The following is a 25,862-nucleotide window of genomic DNA, read 5'->3' on the forward strand; positions in this document are numbered from 1 at the left end:
CCAATTGTGCAAGTTCTCCCACTTAAAAAGATGAGAGAGGCCTGTAATTTTCATCATAGGTATACCTCAACTATGAGAGACAAAATGGGGGAAAAAATCCAGAAAATCACATTGTCTGATTTTTAAAGAATTTATTTGCAGATCATGGTGGAAAATAAGTATTTGGTCAATATCAAAAGTTCATCTCAATACTTTGTTATATATCCTTTGTTGGCAATGACAGAGGTCAAACGTTTTCTGTAAGTCTTCACAAGGTTTTCACACACTGTTGCTGGTATTTTGGCCCATTCCTCCATGCAGATCTCCTCTAGAGTAGTGATGTTTTGGGGCTGTCGCTGGGCAACACGGACTTTCAACTCCCTCCAAAGGTTTTCCATGGGATTGAGATCTGGAGACTAGGCCACTCCAGGACCTTGAAATGCTTCTTACGAAGCCACTCCTTCGTTGCCCGGACGGTGTGTTTGGGATCATTGTCATGCTGAAAGACCCAGCCACGTTTCATCTTCAATGCCCTTGCTGATGGAAGGAGGTGTTCACTCAAAATCTCACGATACATGGCCCCATTCATTCTTTCCTTTACACAGATCAGTCGTCCTGGTCCCTTTGCAGAAAAACAGCCCCAAAGCATGATGTTTCCACCCCCATGCTTCACAGTAGGTATGGTGTTCTTTGGATGCAACTCAGCATTCTCTCTCCTCCAAACACGAGTTGAGTTTAGACCAAAACATTCTACTTTGGTTTCATCTGACCATATGACATTCTCCCAATCCTCTTCTGGATCATCCAAATGCTCTCTAGCAAACTTCAGACAGGCCCGGACATGTACTGGCTTAAGCAGGGGGACACGTCTGGCACTGCAGGATTTGAGTCCCTGGCGGCGTAGTGTGTTACTGATGGTAGCCTTTGTTACTTTGGTCCCAGCTCTCTGCAGGTCATTCACTAGGTCCCCCGTGTGGTTCTGGGATTTTTGCTCACCATTCTTGTGATCATTTTGACCCCACAGGGTGAGATCTTGCGTGGAGCCCCAGATCGAGGGAGATTATCAGTGGTCTTGTGTGTCTTCCATTTTCTAATTATTGCTCCCACAGTTGATTTCTTCACACCAAGCTGCTTGCCTATTGCAGATTCAGTCTTCCCAGCCTGGTGCAGGTCTACAATTTTGTTTCTGGTGTCCTTCAACAGCTCTTTGGTCTTGGCCATAGTGGACTTTGGAGTGTGACTGTTTGAGGTTGTGGACAGGTGTCTTTTATACTGATAACAAGGTCAAACAGATGCCATTACTACAGGTAACGAGTGGAGGACAGAGGAGCCTTTTAAAGAAGTAGTTACAGGTCTGTGAGAGCTAGACATTTTGCTTGTTTGTAGGTGACCAAATACTTATTTTCCACCATGATTTGCAAATAAATTCTTTAAAAATCAGACAATGTGATTTTCTGGATTTTTTCCCTCATTTTGTCTCTCATAGTTGAGGTATACCTATGATGAAAATTACAGGCCTCTCTCATCTTTTTAAGTGGGAGAACTTGCACAATTGGTGGCTGACTAAATACTTTTTTGCCCCACTGTAAAAAGCAATAAAATAACTATCCTGATAATTAAAAATAATTTAAAATAATTATACAGGCTCAAAACTCAAAGTAAAAGCCAGGTCTTTAGTGCCTTATGGAAGGTCAGCAATTCAGGGTTATCCATAGGGCAGGCACCATGACAAAGAAGGTATGCTTCTTGGGTCCCATTAGATGGCACTGTTTAATAAAGGGGATCCAAAATGTATCCACTCTGCCAATTATGCAGCCATAATTGGAGATGGGCAGTCCCATAAATAATTCATCCCTGGCCCTATGCCTTTAAAGGTTTTATAGGTGATAACCAGCACCTTGAATTGTACCCAGAAGTCTACTGGGAGTCCACTTTCTATGATTTAAGTATATGTTGTTCTTTATTTATGCATGAGTTACATCAAAACCACCCAAGAACATTCTCATTCCATTAATAAAATTAATCTACTGGGTAAATTTTCTAGTGTAGCTTATGGCTCCAGTTGCAGGATGTGACTATTTTAGAGACAGTCTGATACTTGTCACAGCATGTGAACTGTCATACATGGAATTATATTTAATACAACTCTTCTATATTTTGTTACAATAGAAGTTAATCCTTTGCTGTCATTTTCTATATAAAGAAGTGGACAACTGAAGTCAGACAGATGGATGCAGATGCAAGAGACCTATAGATGCTATTATTAAATTATAAATGCTAATCTTAAATAAGGGAATTATTAAATCCATGATATGACTGTAATCATATTAATCTTATTTAATTTAAATGCAATTAATTTTTGTCATAGTTCCACTATTTTTTGGAGTACAGCCTTTAGTATGTACCCAGCATGGAGAAAGTTGCACATATGTGACCTGTATTTCCATAATCCAGATTTTATTTCAAATCAGTAAATCTTCATGAAAATTTAATAAGATAAACATCTTTAGCTCTGCTTTATAATGTCAGTTAAGAATTCATTAGTTTTTTAAACTTCACCCATTTGGACATGCAACCTGTAAATGCCTATAACACATAATATTTTGTAGAGTGTGTCCTTCAATTAAACAAAGTTTATCTGAACTATGTCATTAATGTGCATTAGCTGCCTTGTTAATAGAAAGCTGGAAGGGTTTTGTATTAATTTCATGATAAATATACATTAAGAAAAAAAGTCAAATCCTAATGATCCATCAGGAAAAGTGCTTACTTAATGTAGAGTATCAGTGCACTGGAGACTTATGTTAATCAGAAATATATTAATTTACTTCAAAAATGGATACTACAGAAGGACTATGAAGATAGGCCACGCTTTATGATAGCATTTAAGAAAATTTTAGGTGGCATTAAATATTTAATAGAGGCTGGGATCATGACTTTCAAGTTTACCTTGCGTAACCCTGGTATAAACCAGAGAAAAGAGGCTAATAAATAATAAAATAATGCTTTAAAAATTAGTATTCTGGTACTGGAGTATTAGATTCCAAACCAGATTTGGCAACAATATATTGAAGCTAGATTCCAATGCTATCTTAAGAAGAAACACAAGGCAGTTCCGAATTCAAAAGCTATGCTTACACTGAGCATTAGCCTCTGGTGCATGTGGCAAACCATATGTCTCTCTCTACTTTAAAGATGTAAATGTGGGTTGGGGTTCATAGTGATCTCTGCAGCCTCAGTAGGTTCAAAAAGACAGGATAGAATGACAGCTGAGTAAACAGTGTCCGAAGTATCTCAAGCATATAGGACAAAACCAGGAAGCACTTCCTCGTTTCTCTTCTGATGCACAGAAGCTAGGCTGAAGGTTCTTGCTGGCAAGCATTCCAGACCCTACTACCGAGGTATGACTGATGCTATTATACATCTTACCTCCTGTTTTACAGGAAAAACATAGCAGGAATCTTTCTTCAATCATTTCTAGGTAGAAGAATTCAGAATTTCTAAATATTGGTTGATGCCTGCTCCTCAGTTGCCTTTGCCACAGAAAGTATTGGCTAGAGATACTTCCATTAAATAATCAAAAGGATGGAACTGATTATCACTATTTTTACCTTGGTTGATAAGGCTAAGTAGGAACTATTCCTTTTAACCAACTGTGTCTAATTTGTGATTCTGACTCAGTCTAAAGATAATTATCTATTAACCAGTCAGGAAAGTTCACTTTTGCTTATGGAAAATAACGAAGCTTACATTATATAACATAAGGGAATACTCAAGTCACTCTTGCTTATGGCATGTATTTACTGATTTAGATCTTTTTTCCAAGTTCCACTTTCAGTTTTAGCTTGTATTTTTGCTACATGGAATAATGCCATCCGTTAATTGGTTATATTTCCATTCTGAAGTTTATGGGAATATTATATTATAATTATTTGCGGGACTGCCTCTCCCTGAGGGTATCTGCCCATTTCACCAAGTCAGATGGGGAGGCACATTCCAGGTTCCTTCCCTTACATACTGCCAACTCTAGAAAACATGTCCTTTCTGCAGCAGCCCCTGCCCTGTGCAACACCCTTCCCCAGGGATCCAGCAGGCCCCATTCTTTTAGCCTTCTGGAAAGCCATAAAGAGCTGGCTGTTCTCCCAAGCACTGGGATAGGATGAGGTTGGAGCCTGGAGATTAGAGCCTGGAGATTATTTCTTTGGATGTATTGGAGAATGTTGATTGAAGCACCAGGTTTTGGTTTTACTGGTTTCTTTACTGTTGTGAGCTGCCCAGAGTTGTATTTCATAAGATGGGTTGCCATCCTATGAAATAAATTTATTCATTTGAAATAAAAAATAATCACTACAAAAAACTAGAAACTCAGTATTATGACGACAGTGGTTAATGCTGACAAAATTAATGTAAGTAAAACCCTTTTTCTAACAATTTATATTGATAATTTCATTTGGACATACTTACCTGGACTAGAAATCTGGTCACGATACGTGGGCATATCACTACTTAATGTCTGGAGCATAACCCACATTGTGAATGAGAAAAGTGCAGCTAAGAAGCCATAGAAGATGAGATAAAATAGCAAAATTAAACCTAAAAAAGTAAAAACAGTAAAAAATATAAACAAAACATGTATTAAATAACTTAGTTTGGTCACTTACATTGCAAAGCCTGACATTCAGCTGAAATCTGACATAATATGAGTTACAACATTGTTTTAACTAACACTGGTGTTATTTAGCCAAATTGGTTAAGTCAAGTTTCTAAAATTGGTTTCTCTTCTAAATAATATTAGCTTCTAAAAATATAGCTGTGTTAACCTTCTGCATACACATACAAAAAAGAGAATTTTGTGGCACTTTCAAGACTAATGTATTTCATTATTACATATTGTAAAATCTCAAATAATAATAAAACTAATTATTATTGAGGGTGCTATAAACTATTTTGTTTTAAAAACAAAGACTGAGATGTTTATTTTCTCATAGGTGCAGAATAAATCTTACACAAACCCTATTGACTAAGTGATCCTACTTCTAAGATATGGCTCTTGGAAGACAAGTTATAATAAAAGCTGTTTGTGCCTGCAGAACACAACTAAACTAGCCCAGCAATACAATTATATCATATATAATTGCTATATCAAAGAGAAATAAATAAAGTGATTTGAGCATAAAAGAGGAACATTTATTTATGTAATTTATTTGTCACATTTATATAGCTGCCCATCTCACACAAAGTGACTCTGGGTGGTATACAACAATTTCATAGAGCTAATTTGCATCGTATGGCCTTCACAACAGTTGTTTCCACAGCCTATGTCAAAATAATTAATATTATGTGATAAGTATCTATGTTAAGATTGTATCATAGTTTCAATAAAGAGGTAAGAAGGAAATACTTAATACACATATCAAAAAGCTGCAGCCCTGATGTAGTAATTATAAATGCTTTAAATCCTTGAAAATATTGGAAAGCCAAATCATAGAACTTGAGCTTCTTGTCTGATTTGCTCCTGAAAATCTAATATGTTTATTCTCCAACAATATTCACACACACACACATACATACATACATACATACATATATTGGACTACTGGGAGAGGTATGGTGAACTGAAGACATCTCCACAAAAATGGAAGCCCATGACTGCAGCAAAGACCAAGGAATTGGTGAGTAGACCGATTCCTTGGAACCTCTCCAGATAAGGAGAGGACAGGAGATCGCCAACATGTGCTCCAGACACTGCTCTTTGTGAGGAGACTGCAGGACAGCACAGGCTTAACCACCAGAAGATGAGGGAGTCAGCCATCTTTCTCGCAACCACAGCAGCCTTTTAAAGGACACTAAGTTTGCAAATCTCACTTTCAAATCTCTTTTGGAAACTGCCTATTAATTACCTTAAAGCTATTAGAGACCTTTGGAACAGATAAATTTGGAATATTGACTTTTACTATAAGATTTTGGAATTAACCATAAAAAATAAATAGTTTCCCATGGAAAACAGGCTTATTTTAGCTATCCTGGTTATTGTAAGTCATAATAAAGATAAGTTACTTTATGATATTAAAAACTGAACACTAGAGGGGACAAAAGATTCTAAGCAGAGGGAAAAAAATACAAGCCTGTTCCTGATGTCAGTTAATGCTGGGATTTACAAAATGACACAAAATGTTATAACATCGAAAACATTAAAGGAGATCTTTGAAGAATGGAACCAGAAATTAGTAACTACAATATCAACACTGTCAGTAGTGATGTCTGCTTTTATGGATAGACTATGTCCAAAAGATGTTAATGAAGGAATGATGGAGGTGGAACAAATTTTATTTGACTAAACAAAGAAAGTACTGAAAGCGGAACTACAAATGACAGGCCACAAGAATAATTTGGAAAAGGACACTTTACTGGATATACAAAAGAAACTGAAGTTTTAAAAATTAAAAGGGAAATACAAATGATAAACCAAGAGAATGACCTGGAAATGTTTTCTATTGAGTCTACAAAAGAGGCTTGTTAAAAGAAGAAATCTGTGAGATGGGATATAGAAGAATTGAAAAGAAATCAAACCCTATGACAATATTTAATTGAATCAAAGATTAAGACAGTTAGAAGTAAAAGGAAGGAATATAAAGTTGGTTTATTTGATCAAGGTTAAAATAAGACTTTTTTTTTTTTTGCAAAGTTCTGGCAACCCTTTATGGACTTTTTGCTGACATCAGGATTGAAAAGTTTATGTTTTATGGATTTGCTTACAGATAAGGGATGGGATATGGGATGAAGAGATATCTGTTTGTAGCCTTCTAGGGGGTGAAGAGTTACTAAATCTGTTTATATATGTTGTGATGAAGGTTGGAAGTCACTTCTATATGTATTTTTTTTCTTTTTTTAATTATATTTTCTTTTCTTTTTTCCTGCACTTTTTATTTTTTCTATTATTTTCTCTTTCTCTAAGTTTAATTTGTATTAGTTTTTACTATTATAATCAAAATTCTTAATAAAAATTATATTTAAAAAAACATTATGCATGCATGTATATATGAATGTGTGTGTGTGTGTGTGTGTGTATATATATATATCTGCCTACTGTTTAAGGGATATCTTCTATTTCAAATTGACATGCAGAAATGTACTTAATCCAATTTAATTTGAATATTCTTGAAAAGTGATATATAAAAGTATGAAAAAAATGAGTTAGGTAAGCAGGGGTTCTACTAATAAAGATAAATAAGATGGCCATGTAGCTCTCTTTCCCTCTTGAAGCCTTAAAATGCTTTTTTAGACTAAAGCAGTTAAGTTCTGAGGGCTAGTGAAAGATACTACTTATTTTTATCCAGGGCTGCTGCTTTCAGACATCTTAAATGTCTTGAGGAGAAGGGCATGTTCTATTACCACAGTGCCTAAAAGTTTGTGAACCCTTTTGAATTTTCAATATTTCTGCAAAAATATGACCTAAAACATGATCTGTTCTCCACACCTTAAACAAGGTAAAGAGAATCCAGTTAAACAAATGAGTCAAGAACATTACACTTATTCATTTATTCACTGAGGAAAATGATCCAAAGCTACATATTTGTGTGCGTCAAAAGTATGTGAACTTTTAGGATTATCAGTTCATTTGAAGGTGAAATTAGAGACAGGTGTTTCAATCAATGGGATGATAATCAGGTGTGAGTGTGGGAGGTCCTGCCTTATTTAAAGAACAGAATTCTGAGTATTTGCTATGGAAGTCTGATCTTCTTAACACAGGTACGTGGTGTCAGGTTCGGTCAGCACGAGGCTTCAGGGAAGCACGGGGTTGCAGGGAAGCTCGCAACCAGACCACGCGGAATCCACCGGCGGTAGCTAGCGGGGAAAAGAGGAACCGAAAGCGCCGCTAATTAACGAGCCACCTGCGGCCAGCTAAACAGGAAAACCGCAGCGGAAGCTTTTAACTATGAACTGATAACGGCGCGAGCAAGCAAGGAACGGGGCCGCAGGGCAGCGAAACAAGATCGCAACGCAGCACAGAACCCGCGGGTCTGCACGTAGCAGGGAGGGACCAACCCAGCCGGAGGGGGACAGGCAATCAAGGACAATGGACTCTGACCGACCCTGCCATCATGAACGATCAGGGGGGACATTGGGGGCCTAATAGCCCACAGCCGCAACGCGATCACGAGGCGGGAAAAAGCGCGGGAAGGGGGGAATATAACAAGTGATGCAATTGTACCAAGCCAGTCCTGGCTTTGCTTGTGACTACTACGTTACGCATGAGTAAACCTTCTTTGTGAACCACACGTGTCACGAGAGTTTCTCTGTCGAACGGGGCAAATCTCACATAAAGCCAGGACTCACCGTCAGCGCTACCCGGTACCACCGAGGAGCGTTTTCTTTCTCAATACAGGCATGACCAGCGACGAGGAATCCGTGGGTCAGCTGGAACGCGAGGGATCCAGGCTCGCGGAAGGGCGGTCGGAGCCGCCCGGGAGCGACGGGGCAGCGGCCAGGGCCGGGCGCACTCCATCCGAGCGGTGGTCGATGGGCGTGAACCAAGGACCAGACGATTCAGGCGTTACGATGACCCGGGGTTCGGGGTTCCGGAACCGTGAGTGGAGCGAGGAATTCGCCCGACTAGAGGAGAGAGTCGAGCGACGCCTAGACGCCGTGGAGGCGATGCTCCAGACCCTACTACAGAGAGTGGGGCCACCGGCGGTGAACGAGGAGGCGAGCGACAGGGGGGCGGTCCGACACCCCCGCCGGCACCACCCACGGCGCCCCGGTCGGAGGACCAACGGGCGGCAGACGCCCTGAGACTTCGAGGTATCACTGGGAAGTTCTCAGGGGACCCCGAACAGCTGCCGCACTTTCTGACGCACGTCAGGGGGTTCATGCAGAGGGGTGGTCACCTATTCGCTAGAGACGAGGACAGGGTATCCTACGTGGCCGAGCTGCTAGATGGCCAAGCAGCCAGCTGGGTGATCGGGCTGTACGATGCCAACGCGGCGGAACTACGGAGTTTCCCGGACTTCATGCAGGCGCTCCGGGACAGATTCGAGGACACATTGAGCGCCAAGCGGGCGGAGGACGACATCCTACAGTTCAGACAGCGGGGCAAATCGGTATCGGAATATGCCCTGGAGTTCCGGAGGTTGGCCGAGAAGCTCGCGGACTGGCCGGAGTCCCTGAAGGTGAAGTATTTTAAGAGGGGACTAAACCCAGAGATCCTGGAACGGGCACTGGGGCGGGACGACCCGTCCACAGTGAAGGATTGGATCTGGCTGGCCGGAACGGCGGAATCGGCGTGGCGGCAGATCCAACAGAGCACAAGACGACGGGACCAGGCGAGGGACCGGCCGAGGGAGAGGACCCCCGAGGAGAGACGGAGCGGTCGACGGCAGTCCACCGGGAGGCGAGAGGCGACCAGAGCCCCGAATCTGTGCTTCCGATGCGGAGGCAGAGGCCACCGAGCGGCGCAGTGCCCGACGGAGCGGGAAGGCGCCCCACCACGGCCCGAAGTCAAAACCCCGCGTGCGAACGGGAAAAGGACCGGTGACCGACCGCGGAAGGGGGCAGTGGCGGCGGTGACCGAGAAAGGACGCGGGGGTGGTCGACCCCGGAGACAGCATCCTCCGGAGAGGACTCGGAGCCGGCGGGAAACGAGGCGCGCTCGCACTGAACGGCGTCCCAGTGCGAGCAGGGAGTCGAGGCGCGCGGACCCAATAGGAGACGAGGACTGCCCACCGTTCCGGGTAAGGATACACGTCCGGGGGTGAGATCCGGAGGGAGGCGCAGCTACGGGTGCTACTGGACTCGGGCTGCACCCACTGCTTGATGCACCCAGCGGTGGTCTCGGGGCTCGGGCTACAGCTGAGGCGCCTCCGGGAGCCCATTTCATTCAGCCAGTTAGATGGCACGCTGGCAGGGGGGGGGCCAGCTCAGTATTACACCGAGCCGGTCCAGATGACGATCGGGAGTCACCGGGAAGAACTGAGGTTCGTGGTGGTCCCGGTGGCCGACTACGCGGTGGTACTCGGCTTGGCGTGGCTGCGGCGGCGGAACCCACGAGTCGACTGGACGGCGGAGGCAGTGCGGTTCGGGGTCGACAGACCGGCGAGGGGCGAGAGCAGAGGGGACCGAGCCGTGGAGACGGAGGCAGCCGCAACCACCGGCGGACAAGCGGAGGGTCCGGGAAACCGGGAGACGGGGCGAGAGCAGATGGGGCCCGAGACCCGGGCGGCAACAGCAGCAGCAGCGCCGGGACCCCAGAGACCCGCCACGATCCCGAGGCGAGGGGAGGCAGCGGCGACTGGCGAGGCAACCGCAAAGCGAGGGGCCGGACCCGGGGAACCCCCGACGGGCGGCGGAATCCCGAGGCAGTATCGAGACCTGGCGGCAGCGTTCGGGGAGAAGGAGTCCGACCAGCTCCCACCACACCGGCCCAGTGATTGCGCCATCGAGCTAGAGCCAGGAGCGACCCTGCCTAAGCCGAAAATGTACTCCCTGTCGAGGAGGGAGATGGGGGCCCTGCGCGAGTTCATAGACAAGAACCTAGCGCGGGGATTCATCCAACCCGCGAAGTCACCATTAGCGGCCCCGGTGTTATTCCGGGAGAAGAAGGACGGCTCGCTCCGTATGTGCGTAGACTACCGGGGGCTGAACGCAATCAGCACGGAGTACAAATACCCCCTCCCCCTGATGAAGGACTTGATGTCGCATCTGTCGAAGGGGAGGGTGTTCACAAAACTGGACTTGCGCGAAGCCTACTTCAGAGTCAGGATCCGCGCAAAAGATGAGTGGAAGACGGCGTTCAACACCCCGCTCGGAAGCTACCAGTTTTCCGTGATGCCGTTCGGATTAAAAGGGGCCCCGGGGGTATTTATGCAGCTAATTAATGAGGTGCTGCACGACCTACTCTACCGGGGCGTCCTGGTCTACCTGGACGACATCCTCATCTACACCGAGACCCTGGCGGAGCACGTGAGCCTGGTGCGCACGGTGCTCCAGAGACTGCTGAAGGCACAGCTGTACGCAAAGCTCTCGAAATGCGAGTTCCATCGAGAGCAACTAGACTACCTCGGCTACCGAATATCCAGCCGGGGAATTGAGATGGACCCGGCGAAAGTAAGGGATGTCCTGGGCTGGGAAGCGCCGCGAACCCGGAGGCAACTCCAAAGCTTCCTAGGGTTTGCGAACTTCTATCGTCAGTTCATCCCGAACTTCGCCCAAATCGCCCTTCCCCTAACCGACCTGCTAAAAACCAAGGGCACTGGGAAACCCCCAAGCCCAGCATGGCACTCGCGTGGACTGCAGAATGCCAGGGGGCGTTTGAGGAACTAAAACAGCGGTTCACCGCGGAGCCGATCCTGCGCCATCCCGACCCAGACCGGCGGTTTATAATCCAAGTGGATGCATCAGACGTGGCAACGGGAGCAGTCCTGCTCCAACCCAGCCCGGAGGGGGCCATCCACCCGTGCGCCTACGCCTCCCGCAAATTCACCGAGACGGAGAGGAGGTGGATGGTGTGGGAGAAAGAGGCGTACGCGGTCAAGTGGGCGCTGGCCACGTGGAGGCATCTACTGGAGGGGGCAACTGAACCGTTCGAGGTGTGGACGGACCATAAGAACCTCGAGGCCCTGAAGACCCCGCGTAAGCTATCCCCCAAACAGGCACGGTGGTCCCAATACTTCGGGAGGTTCAGGTTCACACTGAAACACATCCCCGGGAAGCGCAACTTCTTAGCGGATGGACTGTCTCGCATGCCCCAACACGCCAGCCTACGGGAGGAGATCGTGGACTCCGTCATCCCCGCCAGCAGGCTGGCTGCAAAGGCGGTGACCCGAAGCCAGACCAAGGGGGAGCGACGGGACGCGGCGTCTGAAGTAAGGCAAGGGTTCGCGGAGGCGGCGGAGCGGGACGATTGGCTCAAGCAGAACCGAGAGGCGCTAACCGGCCAAGAGGGGTTGTGGTGGCACGAAGGAAAGCTGTACGTGCCCGAGGGTTGCCGATGGGAGGTCATGGAGAGAGCCCACGACAGCCGGAGCGCGGGGCATTACGGCTTCGTAAAGACACTCCACTTAATCCGGCGGCAGTTTTGGTGGCCCACGCTCCGGAAGGACGTGGAGGCATACTCGGGGGGTTGCCCGGTGTGCGCAACAGCGAAAGGAGCCAAAGGCAAACCTAGAGGCCTACTCCAGCCGGTAGCGGAACCCGACGGCCCTTGGCAAGAGGTCGCCATGGACTTCATAGTGGAGCTCCCGGAGAGTAAGGGGAAGACCGCCATTTGGGTGGTCACGGACTTATTCTCCAAACAAGCGCACTTTGTAGCGTGCCGGCGAGTCCCCACGGCCGAGGGGCTGGCGAGACTGTTCGTGCAACATGTCTACCGACTCCACGGCGCACCTCAACGTATCGTCAGCGATCGGGGCGGCAACTTCATCGCGCGGTTCTGGCGGGAGTTCCTGAAGCGGGTGGGGACGAAACAAGCCCTATCCTCCGCGGCGCACCCGCAGACGGACGGAGCCACGGAACGCCTGAACGGGGGGCTCGAACAGTACCTGCGCTGCTACGTGGGGCACCAACAGGACGATTGGGCGGAGCTACTACCATTCGCGGAGGTGGCATACAACAACGCCGTCCACAAGAGCACCGGGTTCTCTCCGTTCAAAGTAGCCACCGGGAGAGATTTCGTCCCCATGCCGGAGCTGCCTCAGCCGGAATCCCAGATCAACTCCCTGGACGCCTGGTTCGCCCAAATCGACGAGACCCGGCGAGCGGCGCACGCGGCATTGCAAAGAGCCAAAGCCGACTACAAGAAGCACGCGGACCGCAAGAGGCTCCCCGAGGAAAAGTGGGAAGTGGGGGACCAGGTGTATCTGTCAACCAAAAACCTAAAGACGCACCAGGCATCGAAAAAACTCAGCCCGAGGTTTGTGGGGCCGTTCCCCATTTCGGAGGTCATCAATCCGGTGACCGTCAGGCTGACGCTCCCGAAAAGCCTCGGGAAGATCCACCCGGTGTTCCATTGCAGCCTGCTAAAGTTGCACCAGCCGGGGAACGCCTGGCACAAGGCGGAGGGAGTACCACCACCCATCATGGTCGGGGGGGAGCAGCATTTCGAAATCAACCGGATACTGGACGCCCGGAGGCACAAGGGGCAGACCCAGCTCCTAGTGCAATGGAAACATTTCCCCAAGTCCCACAGCGAATGGGTGAGTAAAACCCACATAAGGGCGCCGGACCTAGTGCGGGACTTTTACAGTAAATACCCCGGGAAGCCGAAATAGGACCGAGGGGGGGGAGTTGTCGTCAGGGGGGCGGCATGTCAGGTTCGGTCAGCACGAGGCTTCAGGGAAGCACGGGGTTGCAGGGAAGCTCGCAACCAGACCACGCGGAATCCACCGGCGGTAGCTAGCGGGGAAAAGAGGAACCGAAAGCGCCGCTAATTAACGAGCCACCTGCGGCCAGCTAAACAGGAAAACCGCAGCGGAAGCTTTTAACTATGAACTGATAACGGCGCGAGCAAGCAAGGAACGGGGCTGCAGGGCAGCGAAACAAGATCGCAACGCAGCACAGAACCCGCGGGTCTGCACGTAGCAGGGAGGGACCAACCCAGCCGGAGGGGGACAGGCAATCAAGGACAATGGACTCTGACCGACCCTGCCATCATGAACGATCAGGGGGGACATTGGGGGGCCTAATAGCCCACAGCCGCAACGCGATCACGAGGCGGGAAAAAGCGCGGGAAGGGGGGAATATAACAAGTGATGCAATTGTACCAAGCCAGTCCTGGCTTTGCTTGTGACTACTACGTTACGCATGAGTAAACCTTCTTTGTGAACCACACGTGTCACGAGAGTTTCTCTGTCGAACGGGGCAAATCTCACACGTGGAAGTGTCATGGCTTGAATAAAGGAGATTTCTTAGAACCTCTGAAAAACAGGTGTTGCTGCTCCCCAGGCTGGAAAAGAATATAGAACTATTTCCAAAGAGTTTGGACTCCACCAGTCTACTGTCAGGCAGACTGTGTACAAATGGAGGCAATTCAACACCACTGTTACCCTCCCCAGGAGTAGCTAATCCACCAAGATTCCACCAAGAGCAAGGTATGTAATACTCTGGGAGGTCTCAAAGAATCCTGGAGTAATATCTAAAGAACTAAAGGCCTTCTTATTTTGGCAAATGTCAGTGTTCATGAGACCACCATTAGGAGAACACTGAACAACAGTGTGCATGGCAGGGTTGCAAGGAGAAAGCCATTATTCTTTAAAATGAGCACTGCTGCCCATCTACAGTTTGTGAAAGACCATGTGGATAAGCCAGAAGGCTAATGGAAGAATATTCTATGGACGGATGAGACCAAAATAGAACTTTTTGGCTTGAATGAAAAGTGTGGTTTGGTGAAAGGCGAACACTGCATTCCAACATAAGAACCTTATCCCATCTGTGAAACGTGGTGGTGGCAGTATCATGGTTTTGGCTGCTTTGCTGCCTTTGGACCAGGAGAGCAATGCCATCATTGATGGAACTATGAATTCTGAATTGCACCAGCAAGTTCTACAGGAAAATGTCAGGGTATCTGTAAACATGGGTCATGCAGCAAGACAACAACCCAAAACACACAAGTCATATGATCAAAGAATGGTTAAAGCAGAAGAAAGTTAATGTTTTGCAATGACCAAGTCAAACTCCCGACCTTAACCCTAGAAAAATGTTGTGGAAGGACCTGAAGCAGGCAGTTCATGTGAGGAAGCCCATCAACCTAACTAGGGTTGAAGGTGTTCTATAAGGAGGAATGGGCTAAAATTCCTCCAAGCTGAAGTGCAGGACTGAATAACAGTTATCGGAAACGTTTAGTTGCAGTTATTGCTGCCCAAGGGGAGCACACCAGTTATTGAAAACAAAGGTTCACATACTTTTGCACATATATGTAGCTTTGGATCATTTTCCTCAATCAATAAATGAACAAGTATAATGTTTGATTCATTTGTTTAATTGGATTCTCTTTATCTAGTTTTAGGACTTGTGTGGAGAACATATCATGTTTTAGATAATATTTATACAGAAATATTGAAAAGTCAAAATGGTTCACAAACTTTTAAGCACCACTGTATATCATGTGTATGAAAAATTATGTAGTAGGTAGATTGGATAACCTAATGATGGTACACAATGAAATTATACAGAAGACTAGTAGAGAAATTATGTCTTATTTTTCTTTCACTAAGACATCCACTCAAGAATATATCAGAATGCCAGTCCTGAGTAGCCATATGTCTTTTACATCTTAGGAAATGGGGAGAAGAGGACAACTTGTTAACATCCTGTGATCAATTTAAGAAGTCATTCACATCTGCTCTGACTTAGATACTACTAATGGAATAATAAAACTATATCACCATTAATATATTTTAATGGGTTGTCTATTAAACTGATTATACTTTCATTTATAAGGTCAGAAGATATGAAGTGGTAGGATTGGTAAGATTCAGCAGGCAGCATCATCTGGCTAAACTTGTATGGGCTCAGAAGCTGAACAGAATCAAGCCAGGTTAGTAATCTAATAAAAGACAATGGGGGGTAATAGTGGTCCTCATTTAACAACCACTCATTCAGCTGTTGTTAAGTGAGAACTACTTGTACCAAGGTAAGAGGCTAGATTGGGAAGTAAAAACACCTCTCAGAAAGCAAGAGCAAACTGCTTCTACAACCAAGACTAAGGAAAATAAGGACTTGACTAAGGAAGTTAAGATCAACTCAAAGGAAATTTTATTTTATGACTGGTAAATGCTTCACTGAGGGAGATGCAACAGTTTGAATCTTTACTTAATAGTTCTTTGTTAGAATATCTTCCCTGCTAATCTATCACACAAATTGGGTTTAAAAAACAAAGCAGGGGAAAGGCAGAGGCTTTTAAATGCAAATTTTGTGTGTTCACAAGATAATGTGTGTTCCTGAAAGCCAAGGATGGCTCAAGACAGCTTTTTCTAAACTAGTACCCTCCAAATGTATTAGGACTAGGACACCTACTGATTAGAGATGATAGTTAAAAGTATCATAGCTATGTTTGAATAAAGCCCTTTGTTCTACCTACTGCAATGACTTTGGTAACAGACAGAAGAACAAATCTTTATTTGTCTTTCTTGCCTTCATATACAGGTAGTTCCTGGGTTAAGAAGCCTGGGTTACAGATGACCCATAAGAATGGAGCCTATTGCAGCAAATTTCAATTTAAATACACAATGATTTGAGTTAAATACACAATGGTTCAAGTTCATTACACAATACTACTTATACAGTATTATACAATAATACTGTTCTGGCTTACATACACATTCGACTTAAGGGCAGACCTTGGGAACGGAACTCATTCTTAAATTGGGGACTACCTGTACATGGTAAGCTTTTTTCCCCCTATAACTGGTGGAATGAGAAGGTGGGACTATGAATAGGAACATACTAACATCCAAACACAGTGCCACTAAAAATCTATATATTAAGAGCATCTACATCTCAAGCAAACTACATTCTTCCATCTAATCTCTTGCATGAAACTTCATTCATGCAAACAAATACAAATGCAGCAAGTTGAACACAACAGAGTTAGAATTCTGTAGAAAGTCAGTCATTTTATTTCAGTAATTGACTAGCAAATTCTATAGCAACTATCATACACCTGACATATAAACAAGTATGCTCCTAAGGGCAAGGTTTACTCTTGAATTTAATTACATCTATATTCTACTTTTACTTTTCTAATTAATATATCAGAGTAGCTAAAGTGTTGGACCAGGACTAGAAAGATCAATATTCAATTCCATTCTCAGCCATGAAATTCACAAAGTAACTTTGGGTCAGTCACCATCTCTCAGCTCAACCTTATTTCAGGAGGGAGTACTACATGTGTTGCCTTTAGCTCCTGGACAAAAGACGGCATAAAAATCAAATTAATAATATGTATTTTGTGCTGCTTTATTTATTAATATTTAACAGTATGCTAACATTTCAATAAATAAAATAATTTAAATACATTATAATTGTATAAGCAGACAAAATATTAAAAAGGCTATTATATCAGATTTTCTTAAAACTCAAGAACACTAAAAAGCAAAACAAAACTCCTGTCACAGCCATCTACTTTTCAAGTGGTTGTAGAAACTGAACCAAAGGCTTCTGAGAAAGCTCTTAATACACATAAAAATGAAGCAGAGAAGGCAATTCTTCAGGTGGTTGTTCAAGACTTTCTTATCTAGTCCTATACTCCACAAATTGTTCCTTAACTCCACTGCACTCACCATCAGATGTAGCTTCTCTGATTCTGAACAGTGTAAGAACCAGTTCCAGACATTTTACATGCTGTGTAAGAATTTCTAACTAATAATGTGGATACTCTACCTTTATTTCTTACGTGTGATGACACGAATATAGCCTGAAGGAGAACAGCAGTACCCAGCCAACCTTAGTTGGTTTCTTAAGGTAAGTGAGGTGATTAGTATTTGGATGAAAAACCATTTTGGAATCCAGGACTACTGGCTAGGCTAGATAGTTGAAAATATCTCAGAGGAAAGCAGTGGCAAATAACGTCCATAATACCACCAAGAGAACTGCATGGATGCAGTCATCAAAAGTTGACCTAAACTCAAGTGGCATTTTCCTTTTATTTTACAGTTATCTGTTGCATTCAAAATTAGTACTTCAAAATTCTAGCTTCTGCACAAGAGTTCTGCCTATATAGATACTGCTGTGATGTGAATGCTAATCCATTTGTCACTCCCTTTCAAAGTAGCATGAAAATGATCTTACTTTTTCTGTATTAGCAAGACTTTCAACTTTCTTCACACATCTCAGACCACACAGAAAGAAGCAGCATATCAAGCTATCCCAGTGCCACAGTGACAGAAAACTCCTTTCAGATGATGAAATCTTATTTTGCTTCATAATCGCCTAACCAGGATCTGTAAAACAGGATAGAATACTGCTCATTTCCCAGTGGTATGGATGATTCTTGAGACTCATTACTATGATTGCTATCCCACAGCTTTTGAAGAATTAGAAGTCATTACATTTTCCTTTGCTCTTTCTTAATAATAATGGAAGCTAAATGGAAAAGCTGCCTTCGCTCCAGCTTATTTTTGCTTCAAATGTTGAATACTTTCAAAATTAATGAAACTCAGAATAAAGAAGCCATGGAACCTTTCCAGCTGAGTTTTGTAGCATAAGGAACACTTGTAGTCTTTACCATGTTAGGAAAGATACAGCTATGCTTCCCCTGTGCATCAACAGTGGAGAAATCCAAATGTTCCTACAATCTATCCTCAAAGTTTCAAAGTCACAATCCTACATCACAGGAGATAAACTTCACTATACTCAATGCAGCTTAACTCTAAATAGGCACATGCAGGATTGGTGTTATGAGTAATCCAAAATCCAAAAATAAAGCTGACATGTCTTTTCCCATGCAATATTTTATTTGCCTGGAGATGACCCTTTGGGGCTTAAGGATGTTCAGGCTCCTAGGGGAATTATCCAGGGAGTGTATGGCTCAAGACTGATTTAATGTTGGTCAATGGTGGAGACTTTATTCTGAGATTTTAGAATGTGATGTTTTAATTATTTTTGTTTTTCTTTGTTTTACTGTTTTATTGTTTTACAGTGTTGTTGGCTGTCTCAAGTCCTGGATGAGATGGCATGTAAATAATGGGGGGAAAATAAATAAAAAATGAGAAAAAGGCACTAAGTAGGAATAGCTGTAGGTAATTGCTTAGCACACATAAATACCCAGAAGTGAGTTAGAGAAACCATAGCCCAAAGCTCACTGGTTTTCAATAAGACTTGAGAAAACTTAGCATTCATGTTTGAATTATCTATAATTTATAGGCTTGCCAACACATATTTTTCTGGCTTCCAGCCTGAGAACAATAAGATGTCTGCATTATCGGTAGGTATCTCCTCCTATTTAGGCCTCCTAAAATGTCCAGGCATCACAGCTTAAGTATGCAGGCAGCTGGTTGGAAGATCATACATTATTTCAAATTGAGCACATTAAAGAGCTCATGTAATTAGCAGGCATAAATTGTAAGTATAGTAGTCAACCACAGAGTAGGATCTTAGACAAATACAGGAAGATATCTTAGAAAATCAGGACACTGATCTAATTATGAATGGCAACCTATTAGGGATGTGCAAAATATGTCAATTCAGGGACAGTCTGTTTCCCTCTAGAACATTCTGTTCTGGGGACAGTTCAGTAGTTTCCACAAATAAATCCTTCAAACCAGATAAGTTCTGAGGTGTTCTGGTCAAAACAGGTCTGTTTCAGGGCAGGGCTATCCCTGGAAGGCTTCAAGCAAGTTCTGGTTAAAAGGATTTACTTCCAAAAACCAATGAACTGCCCCTGGAATGACATGGTTCAGAAGGAGTTGTGGCAAAGCCTAGAAGAAAATGTAACATTCAGATCTCAGATTGATGAATTTTGTAAATGTTAAATACAAATCACTGGTTCTCTTCTATGACTTAGTTAAATAAAGCTTTTACTTTCATTTGCATTACATTCAGGTATACTTCCAAAATAATCTGGTACACAGTATAACTGAACTTTTAAAGATCGCATAACTTTAAAAAATTGATTATGATTATTTTGAGGAAATGCAGACCTCTCTCTTTCCAACTGCTCTTTGAGAACATTGAAACAAATAATTGGAAGGTGCCAATTAGACCAACCACTTCTTCATCGCAGGAACCCAAATGAAAGCATACATAACAGTTGGCTGCCTGCCTACATTTAGTAAACAGGACCCCACTCTCCCTCTCAGGCTAATTGGTTAGGACGGTGCCATTTCTAATCCTCAACTGAATTCTACCCTTCTTAACTTAAAACCATTATTCTATGTTCTACAGTCTGGAATGACAGAGTATCTTAACCAACTTCAGTGTGACATCCTTTTAGGAGCTCTTTCTTATTCACCTTAAGTCTTATTTTCTCAAGCCTAAACATATGCATGTCCTTTGGTTTCTCCTTACAAAATGAGACATAGTACCTGAAATACAATCTGACATTTGATGTATAAAGTATACAATTACTTTTCTGATTTGAAAACAATTATTTCTGTTGAAGCTGTCTAAAAGGGCATTTTGCACATTTATATTCAGACTGCAATAAACTAATACTCCAAGATCTTTCTCACAAGAACAATTTCTAAGACAGGCATCCCACAGTCTATACCATGAATTTGATTTTTCTTTTCTAAGTCTCTAAGATTACAACATTTGTCTCTGGTAATTCTGTTAGTCTAACTCAATTTCTTCAATCTATCACAACTGTCTTGAATTTTCTGTTTTTTAGCATTTTAGCCATCTAAGCCATGTTTGTGTCAACTGCATATCTGATAAGCATTCCCTCTAATATAAATATTGAAAAGTAGAGGGGCCAGAACTGAAACTTATGGTAGCCTGCTCAACACTTCTTCAATTTGAGGAGGAATCACTGAGAAGCATTCTGTGACTACAATTTTCAGGCTACCATTTAATTCTTATGCCATCTAGAGCCAACATATCTTAATTGCAAATCAGAATACTTTGCTGAGAAATGAAGATATATTACATCTATAGAATTCCCACAATCTATCAAAGCAATTGTTCAATCACAAAGTAAGATAAGATTAGCCTAGTAAGTCATTTTTTGACAAATCCATGCTGACTTCTGGGAATTTCATTATTTTCAAAGTGCTTCCAAATCAATTATTTATGATATATTCTAGAATTTTCATGAGTAATTGTCAGACTGACCTACTTACAGTTTCCACGTTCAATCATCTGGCACTTCACCATTCCCTAGAACTTCTCAAAGATACTTGGTAATAGTCAGACAGATCATTACCTATTTTCTTCAATACTATAGGATGTCATTTAGCTGACCCAGGTATTTCTTGACCATGTTTTTTTTTTAATCAATCTCAAGCTTCAATCCCACTCCATCTTGCTGTTTTCTTTCCAAGCTTCTGAATGTATCTAAAGAAACCTTTTTTGTTATTCTTAGCAATTTATGCCAACCTCAGCTCACTCTGAACTTTTGCTCTCCTAACAGGTCTAAGGTTCCGGGGCTACCTGTATGTCCTCTTCCTTTTTCCATCTTGTATCTGTGCTCTTTTTTGTCCTCAGATATCCACTGTCTGTTATACAGCCACATTTGTTTCTTCTGTTCTTTATTTTTCCTCATTAGAATTGTTTGCAATTATTTTTTTTAGTATCTCTTTTTTTAGGAATTTCAACTCATCTTCAGCCCATTTTCTCCACTAACACTTCCAGCCTTGGAATTCTAATTATCACTGCTCTGAGTTTATTAATTCATTTTTTGGAAGTCCTGTCTTGAATATGATTTTGATAATATTACAGCAAGCATTAACAGACAAGTGGTATATTCTGTCAACCATAGTGCCCATTCTAGTTTCTATATTTTTATGGAGACTGAGCTCCAATAAGAATTGGAATTATGCAATATAACGCTAAATCATAGCTTGTATTATAAGACAGTTACAACAATATTATGTTTCTACTTTAATCAAATTAACCTGTGGTTAATCTTGACTATCGTTAAAGAAAACAAATGTTTTATAAACTAGTTTATGCCACTAACCACAATTTAAATTAATTAGTTTACTGGGTCTGAATGATAGTACAAAATCTCCTCATAGCAGTACTAAAAGCAGAGCGGAAGCATACAAATCCAAGGCTCAGTGACAAATTAGTGCCCTCCATATATTTTGGACTACAACTACAGTATTATAAAATTCATTATTACCTATATTGGCTCAGGCTGATAAGAACATATAAGTATTAAATAAAAGGAAGGCACATGAAACAGATGACATATACTACACTCCAGCATGGTCAAAACAAAGTAAGTTTCAGTTGAAAAAAAAAGAACAGTTGGAATTTAGCATGGACTTTTCATAAAAGGCAACTACTAAATATTCAGTGCATTTTAACCTTCCTTATGATGCAAATTTTAACATTACTTTACAGCTCTTTTGTTAGTATGTATCAACTTCGGCCCTGAATCCAAAACAGCAATAATACTAGAACTATGCATCACACTTAAATCAAGTACACTTGCCAATACATAGTACAGTAATTCAGAACATTTTTTATTTTTCTAGGTTGGTGTAGAAGAATCTGAAATCATCACCTATTTCTATGACACTTGGTACACTGATTTACTCTTAATGGTCTGGTTTTCCAAAAACGTTCATGTTATTCCAATAGGAAAAAACCCAGCCATCTGAGTTTTCCTTATACCAGATTATGGGAAGGTAGGTTCCTCTCTTGATTCAGGGATCATATCAGATTGGCCAACCCCACTAATCCAGAGTAAATCAAGTTATTTCTGGAGCTCTCAAATCAAAATGGATGTCTTCTCAACTATGCTAGCAGTAAATTGATGAAGAAGGAATGGAGCTGATTCTTTTTGGATTTTCACCCTTCAATTCAAACAGCATACAAAACTTCTGTATAATCCAGTTTTCCCTTAACTACCTGCTTTCCATGAAGTTTAGAACTCTATGGAACTGGATAACATTTAGGGAGGGAGGAAGAGTAGAGATGAGCAATTAAACTTATCAAATATAGTAGACTTACTTTCACATGTTTACAGAATCATAAATTCTCATGATGGCATATTGTTTATAAAGACCTGAAAGGTGGGGGTGGGAGTGTTTTTTCCCCAGTTTTTTTAGATCTTTCATACTTCTAAATCATATACCCACTTACTTCCAGGTAAGCCTATTAAACCCATTGGGATTTACTTCTGAATAGACATATACAAGATAGCACTACAAGTTTAGTTTTTTTACATATTGAGAATAAGAGGCTTTAAAGAATCGTGTAATCAAATTAAGAGTATCTATAAGTATTGAAGTTATCAATAACACAGAGAGGTAAGAACCATCTTAGGTCATACAGGCAAAACATTTTCTAATATGTGTATCTGCTTTGTTCTCAAGTTTTTCTTCCTAGCCTCTGTAAAGAAGATGTTCCTTAAATATTTCATTCCATAGCCAAAGTGGTAAATATCTCTTCACAACTGAATTTTATCCATTTCATGTATGAATGAATTTATACATGAAAAATATACTGGTTCCATAAAAAAAAAAATCTTACAATGTAGTATGCCAAGCTTTTAAAACAGACTAAATAATTCAAATGTTTTATTTATACATTAAGCATGAAGAATGATATCATACCAAATTGGAATGTCAATTAGCAAATCATATCATAACTATATTACCAGCAGAATATGCACTAAAAACAGCTTGTACTTTAATACCCTTTAGAAAATCCATTTTAATTAGAAAACAGCCTTTTATTTAACAGAATAATAAAATATTTAGAGACTTAATTTATTATGGTTTCAAAATATTCATCTGTACAAGACTTTTATTTTTTTTCTTGCTGCAACAGATTAATATATCTAGTGCACTGGGAATAATCAAAGGAAACACCACCTATATTACTCTGACATACATAACAGACACATTTAAAGAATTTAAACAGTGAATAACATTTCACAATTTATCAACAATGCATACATTTCTCTATGTTCCTTGTTAACAGATGCTCATTTGTGAGTACATACACTTTAAGGTAAATCAGGGAATGAGATAGATCATTAGGGCAGAATGGAAATTTCCTTTGAGTCCTCAGTTTCCAAAAAAAGAGAAGAGGATCTCATTTCTGCATGAATGAAGAAAAGTTTATAGTACAGTAAACCCTCTTCTGACAGATGGTCTTGGCAACAGAATACACGTGTGTTCTGTTTTCAATTCTTCCACATCATTTTAGAACATGTGCCCAAAACACAAAAAGAGCAAAAGCAAAACTTCTCATTGCACTGATGCTTATTCTTCAAGCGTGTCTTCTAATTCCATGATTCTACTAGCATATTTCTGCAACTTCCCCATTTTATCCTTCCTTTCAATGAACTAATTAATTAATTAAATACCAACAGCACCATCCCGAATTTAAAGTTTTAAAGGCAAACTGTGAAAAAGAACTGGTAATATTAGGGTGTTTATTAAACACTTCTGTAAGTAGACCACGGCTGGCAGCTTCAATGCATCATCCACAAAACGCACAAGGAAAGAAAAAAATGCTTGAAAATGAGCGATCTGGATGAAAAGAAAATAGGCTGTGGAAAAGAGAACGTACACCCCACTGGGCTTTGAAGGTTTCTCTTCCACCCGTGCAGCTTCCAGCAGCCAAGAGGGAGGCATCTTCGAGTTGTAGCACGTGGCAAGCAACGCTTCCCAAACGCAAAGCAGACGAGGGGAGAATCCTCCTTCCTCTATGTGCCTAGCACTGCGGGGAGGGGGGGCGGCCAGGGGGAAAGAGACACTGTCCCCCTGCACACTGACGCAGCTGCCAAAAAGGAGGAGCCTGAGGGTGGCAGGAGGTGGTCCCTTTGTAACCCCGACAGAGGAGTGGGGCCAGCAGGAAGAGGAAGGCGGGTAGTCAGATGGGGACACGCGTTAAGAAAACACCCCCTCCTTTCCTTCTCCCAAGGAGCCCGCATCTGCCCAGACGGCTTTCCCGTCCACCCCCTGCAAAACCGGGAGGGGAGGGCAGGCAAAGCCATCTCTCCGGTGGGTTCAAGGCGCCTCCTCCCCTCCGCTCCCTCCCCTCCCCTCCCGCAGCTTCGCGCTGTCACGCTCAGGCTATTTTTAGCTCGGCGCTCGCGGCACTTCCCGGCCCGCCGCTCGCCTCGTGGTCCCCCGTCAGTCCGGGCTGCCCAGGGCGGCAGACGCTTCGGCTCGACCAAGCAGGGTCCCCCCGCCCGGCCCTCCCCTTCGCTGGGCTCAGGGTGCCCGCTCCCGCCGCCCGTCCTTACCCCAGCTTTTGGCCGTGCGCCCCAGAAACTCCCCGCTGTTTCGGTTGTAGATGAATTGCCGCCACTCGGCCATAGACTGGCGGAACGGTTTCTTCTCCTTCTTGGCCATAGCCGGCAGAGCCAAAAATGCGAGCGAGAGATGGGCAGGAGGGAGCGGCTGCTTCCCGGGCACCCGAGCGGCGACGGCGGAGATTCCCTGCCGAACGAGAGCGGATCCTCCGACCCGCTAAGTAACTATCCCTCAGGCGCCCGGCGGGAGAGCAGAAGAGAGGAAAGGAAAGAGGGGCTGGGCCAGTCACACGCACTGAACTGAGCTGCTCGCGCCGCCTCTCCCCACCCCGACAGATACGTCAATATTCGGAGGAGCCAATCGCCGCCCGCGTCGGCTCGGAGTTCTGGTCACCCAGACTGCCATCTACCGGAGGAATGGGGAGGTGATCGCAGCAGTGAGTTGTCTGCTCGCAGCGCTGCGCCCGGCTGAGCGGGTCTTGAAAGGAGAAACGAGGAGCGGGAGGAGGGATGGGGCTTGCTATGGGCGTCCTTAAGTCCCACCTCTTCTCGTTTTCTTCTTCCAATCCTGGTCTGAGAGGGGAGACGAGGTGGGTAGTTCGGGTGCGGCGGGTCGCGCCTGGACCGCGAAGCCCTGGGTTTCAGCGGTCGCAAGTAGGGCGAGAAGAGGAAGGGATTGCTTTGCTCTTTTTTACACTTGTGAGCCATATATGGCATGAAATGTTGCAATACTTACACTGAGAGGATTATGGTTAAATACACACTCGCTTCTATTTCCAAACTCAGCATATTAGAACCTAAAGTAAGAAATATAACCTAAGGAAGAATTACTTACTGGCGGCTTTTGAGTTATTTGGTACACGATTACACTCCATGTTTTACTTTTATCCCTTCAAATTATTTTTCAGGGTTGTCTAGGGTTGTCAGCTGAAAAGCAAAACTCGGTTCTGAAGTTCTGACTCCTATTGCATATACAAAGATTGGACGGATTTCCTTACTAAGCATAACTTGCCTG

At 43.3% G+C, this 25,862-nt stretch overlaps 1 protein-coding gene across 2 annotated transcripts in view; it reads right to left on the reverse strand.

Annotated features, from left to right (window-relative positions):
• The window catches only part of ATP1B3 (ATPase Na+/K+ transporting subunit beta 3), a 47,782-nt gene extending 22,622 nt beyond the window's left edge, over nt 1-25,160 (reverse strand). Inside the window, exons 1-2 of one of the 2 annotated variants that reach the window (XM_088131953.1) lie at nt 24,839-25,160; nt 4,444-4,572 (exon numbers count right to left, since the gene is read on the reverse strand). In XM_088131953.1, the coding sequence (XP_087988079.1) occupies nt 4,444-4,572; nt 24,839-24,947 (238 nt within the window). In that variant the 5' untranslated portion in view covers nt 24,948-25,160. The remainder of the gene's footprint in view (nt 1-4,443; nt 4,573-24,838) is intronic. The other variant, XM_088131952.1, reaches the window with a different exon arrangement.
• Nucleotides 25,161-25,862: the final 702 nt, after the last annotated feature.

This window comes from Python bivittatus, unplaced genomic scaffold (assembly GCF_059951505.1).
Source record: "Python bivittatus isolate LINGU-HERP-01145 unplaced genomic scaffold, Pbiv_v1 ctg000980_np1212, whole genome shotgun sequence".
In the NCBI taxonomy this organism is placed as follows: domain Eukaryota; kingdom Metazoa; phylum Chordata; class Lepidosauria; order Squamata; family Pythonidae; genus Python; species Python bivittatus.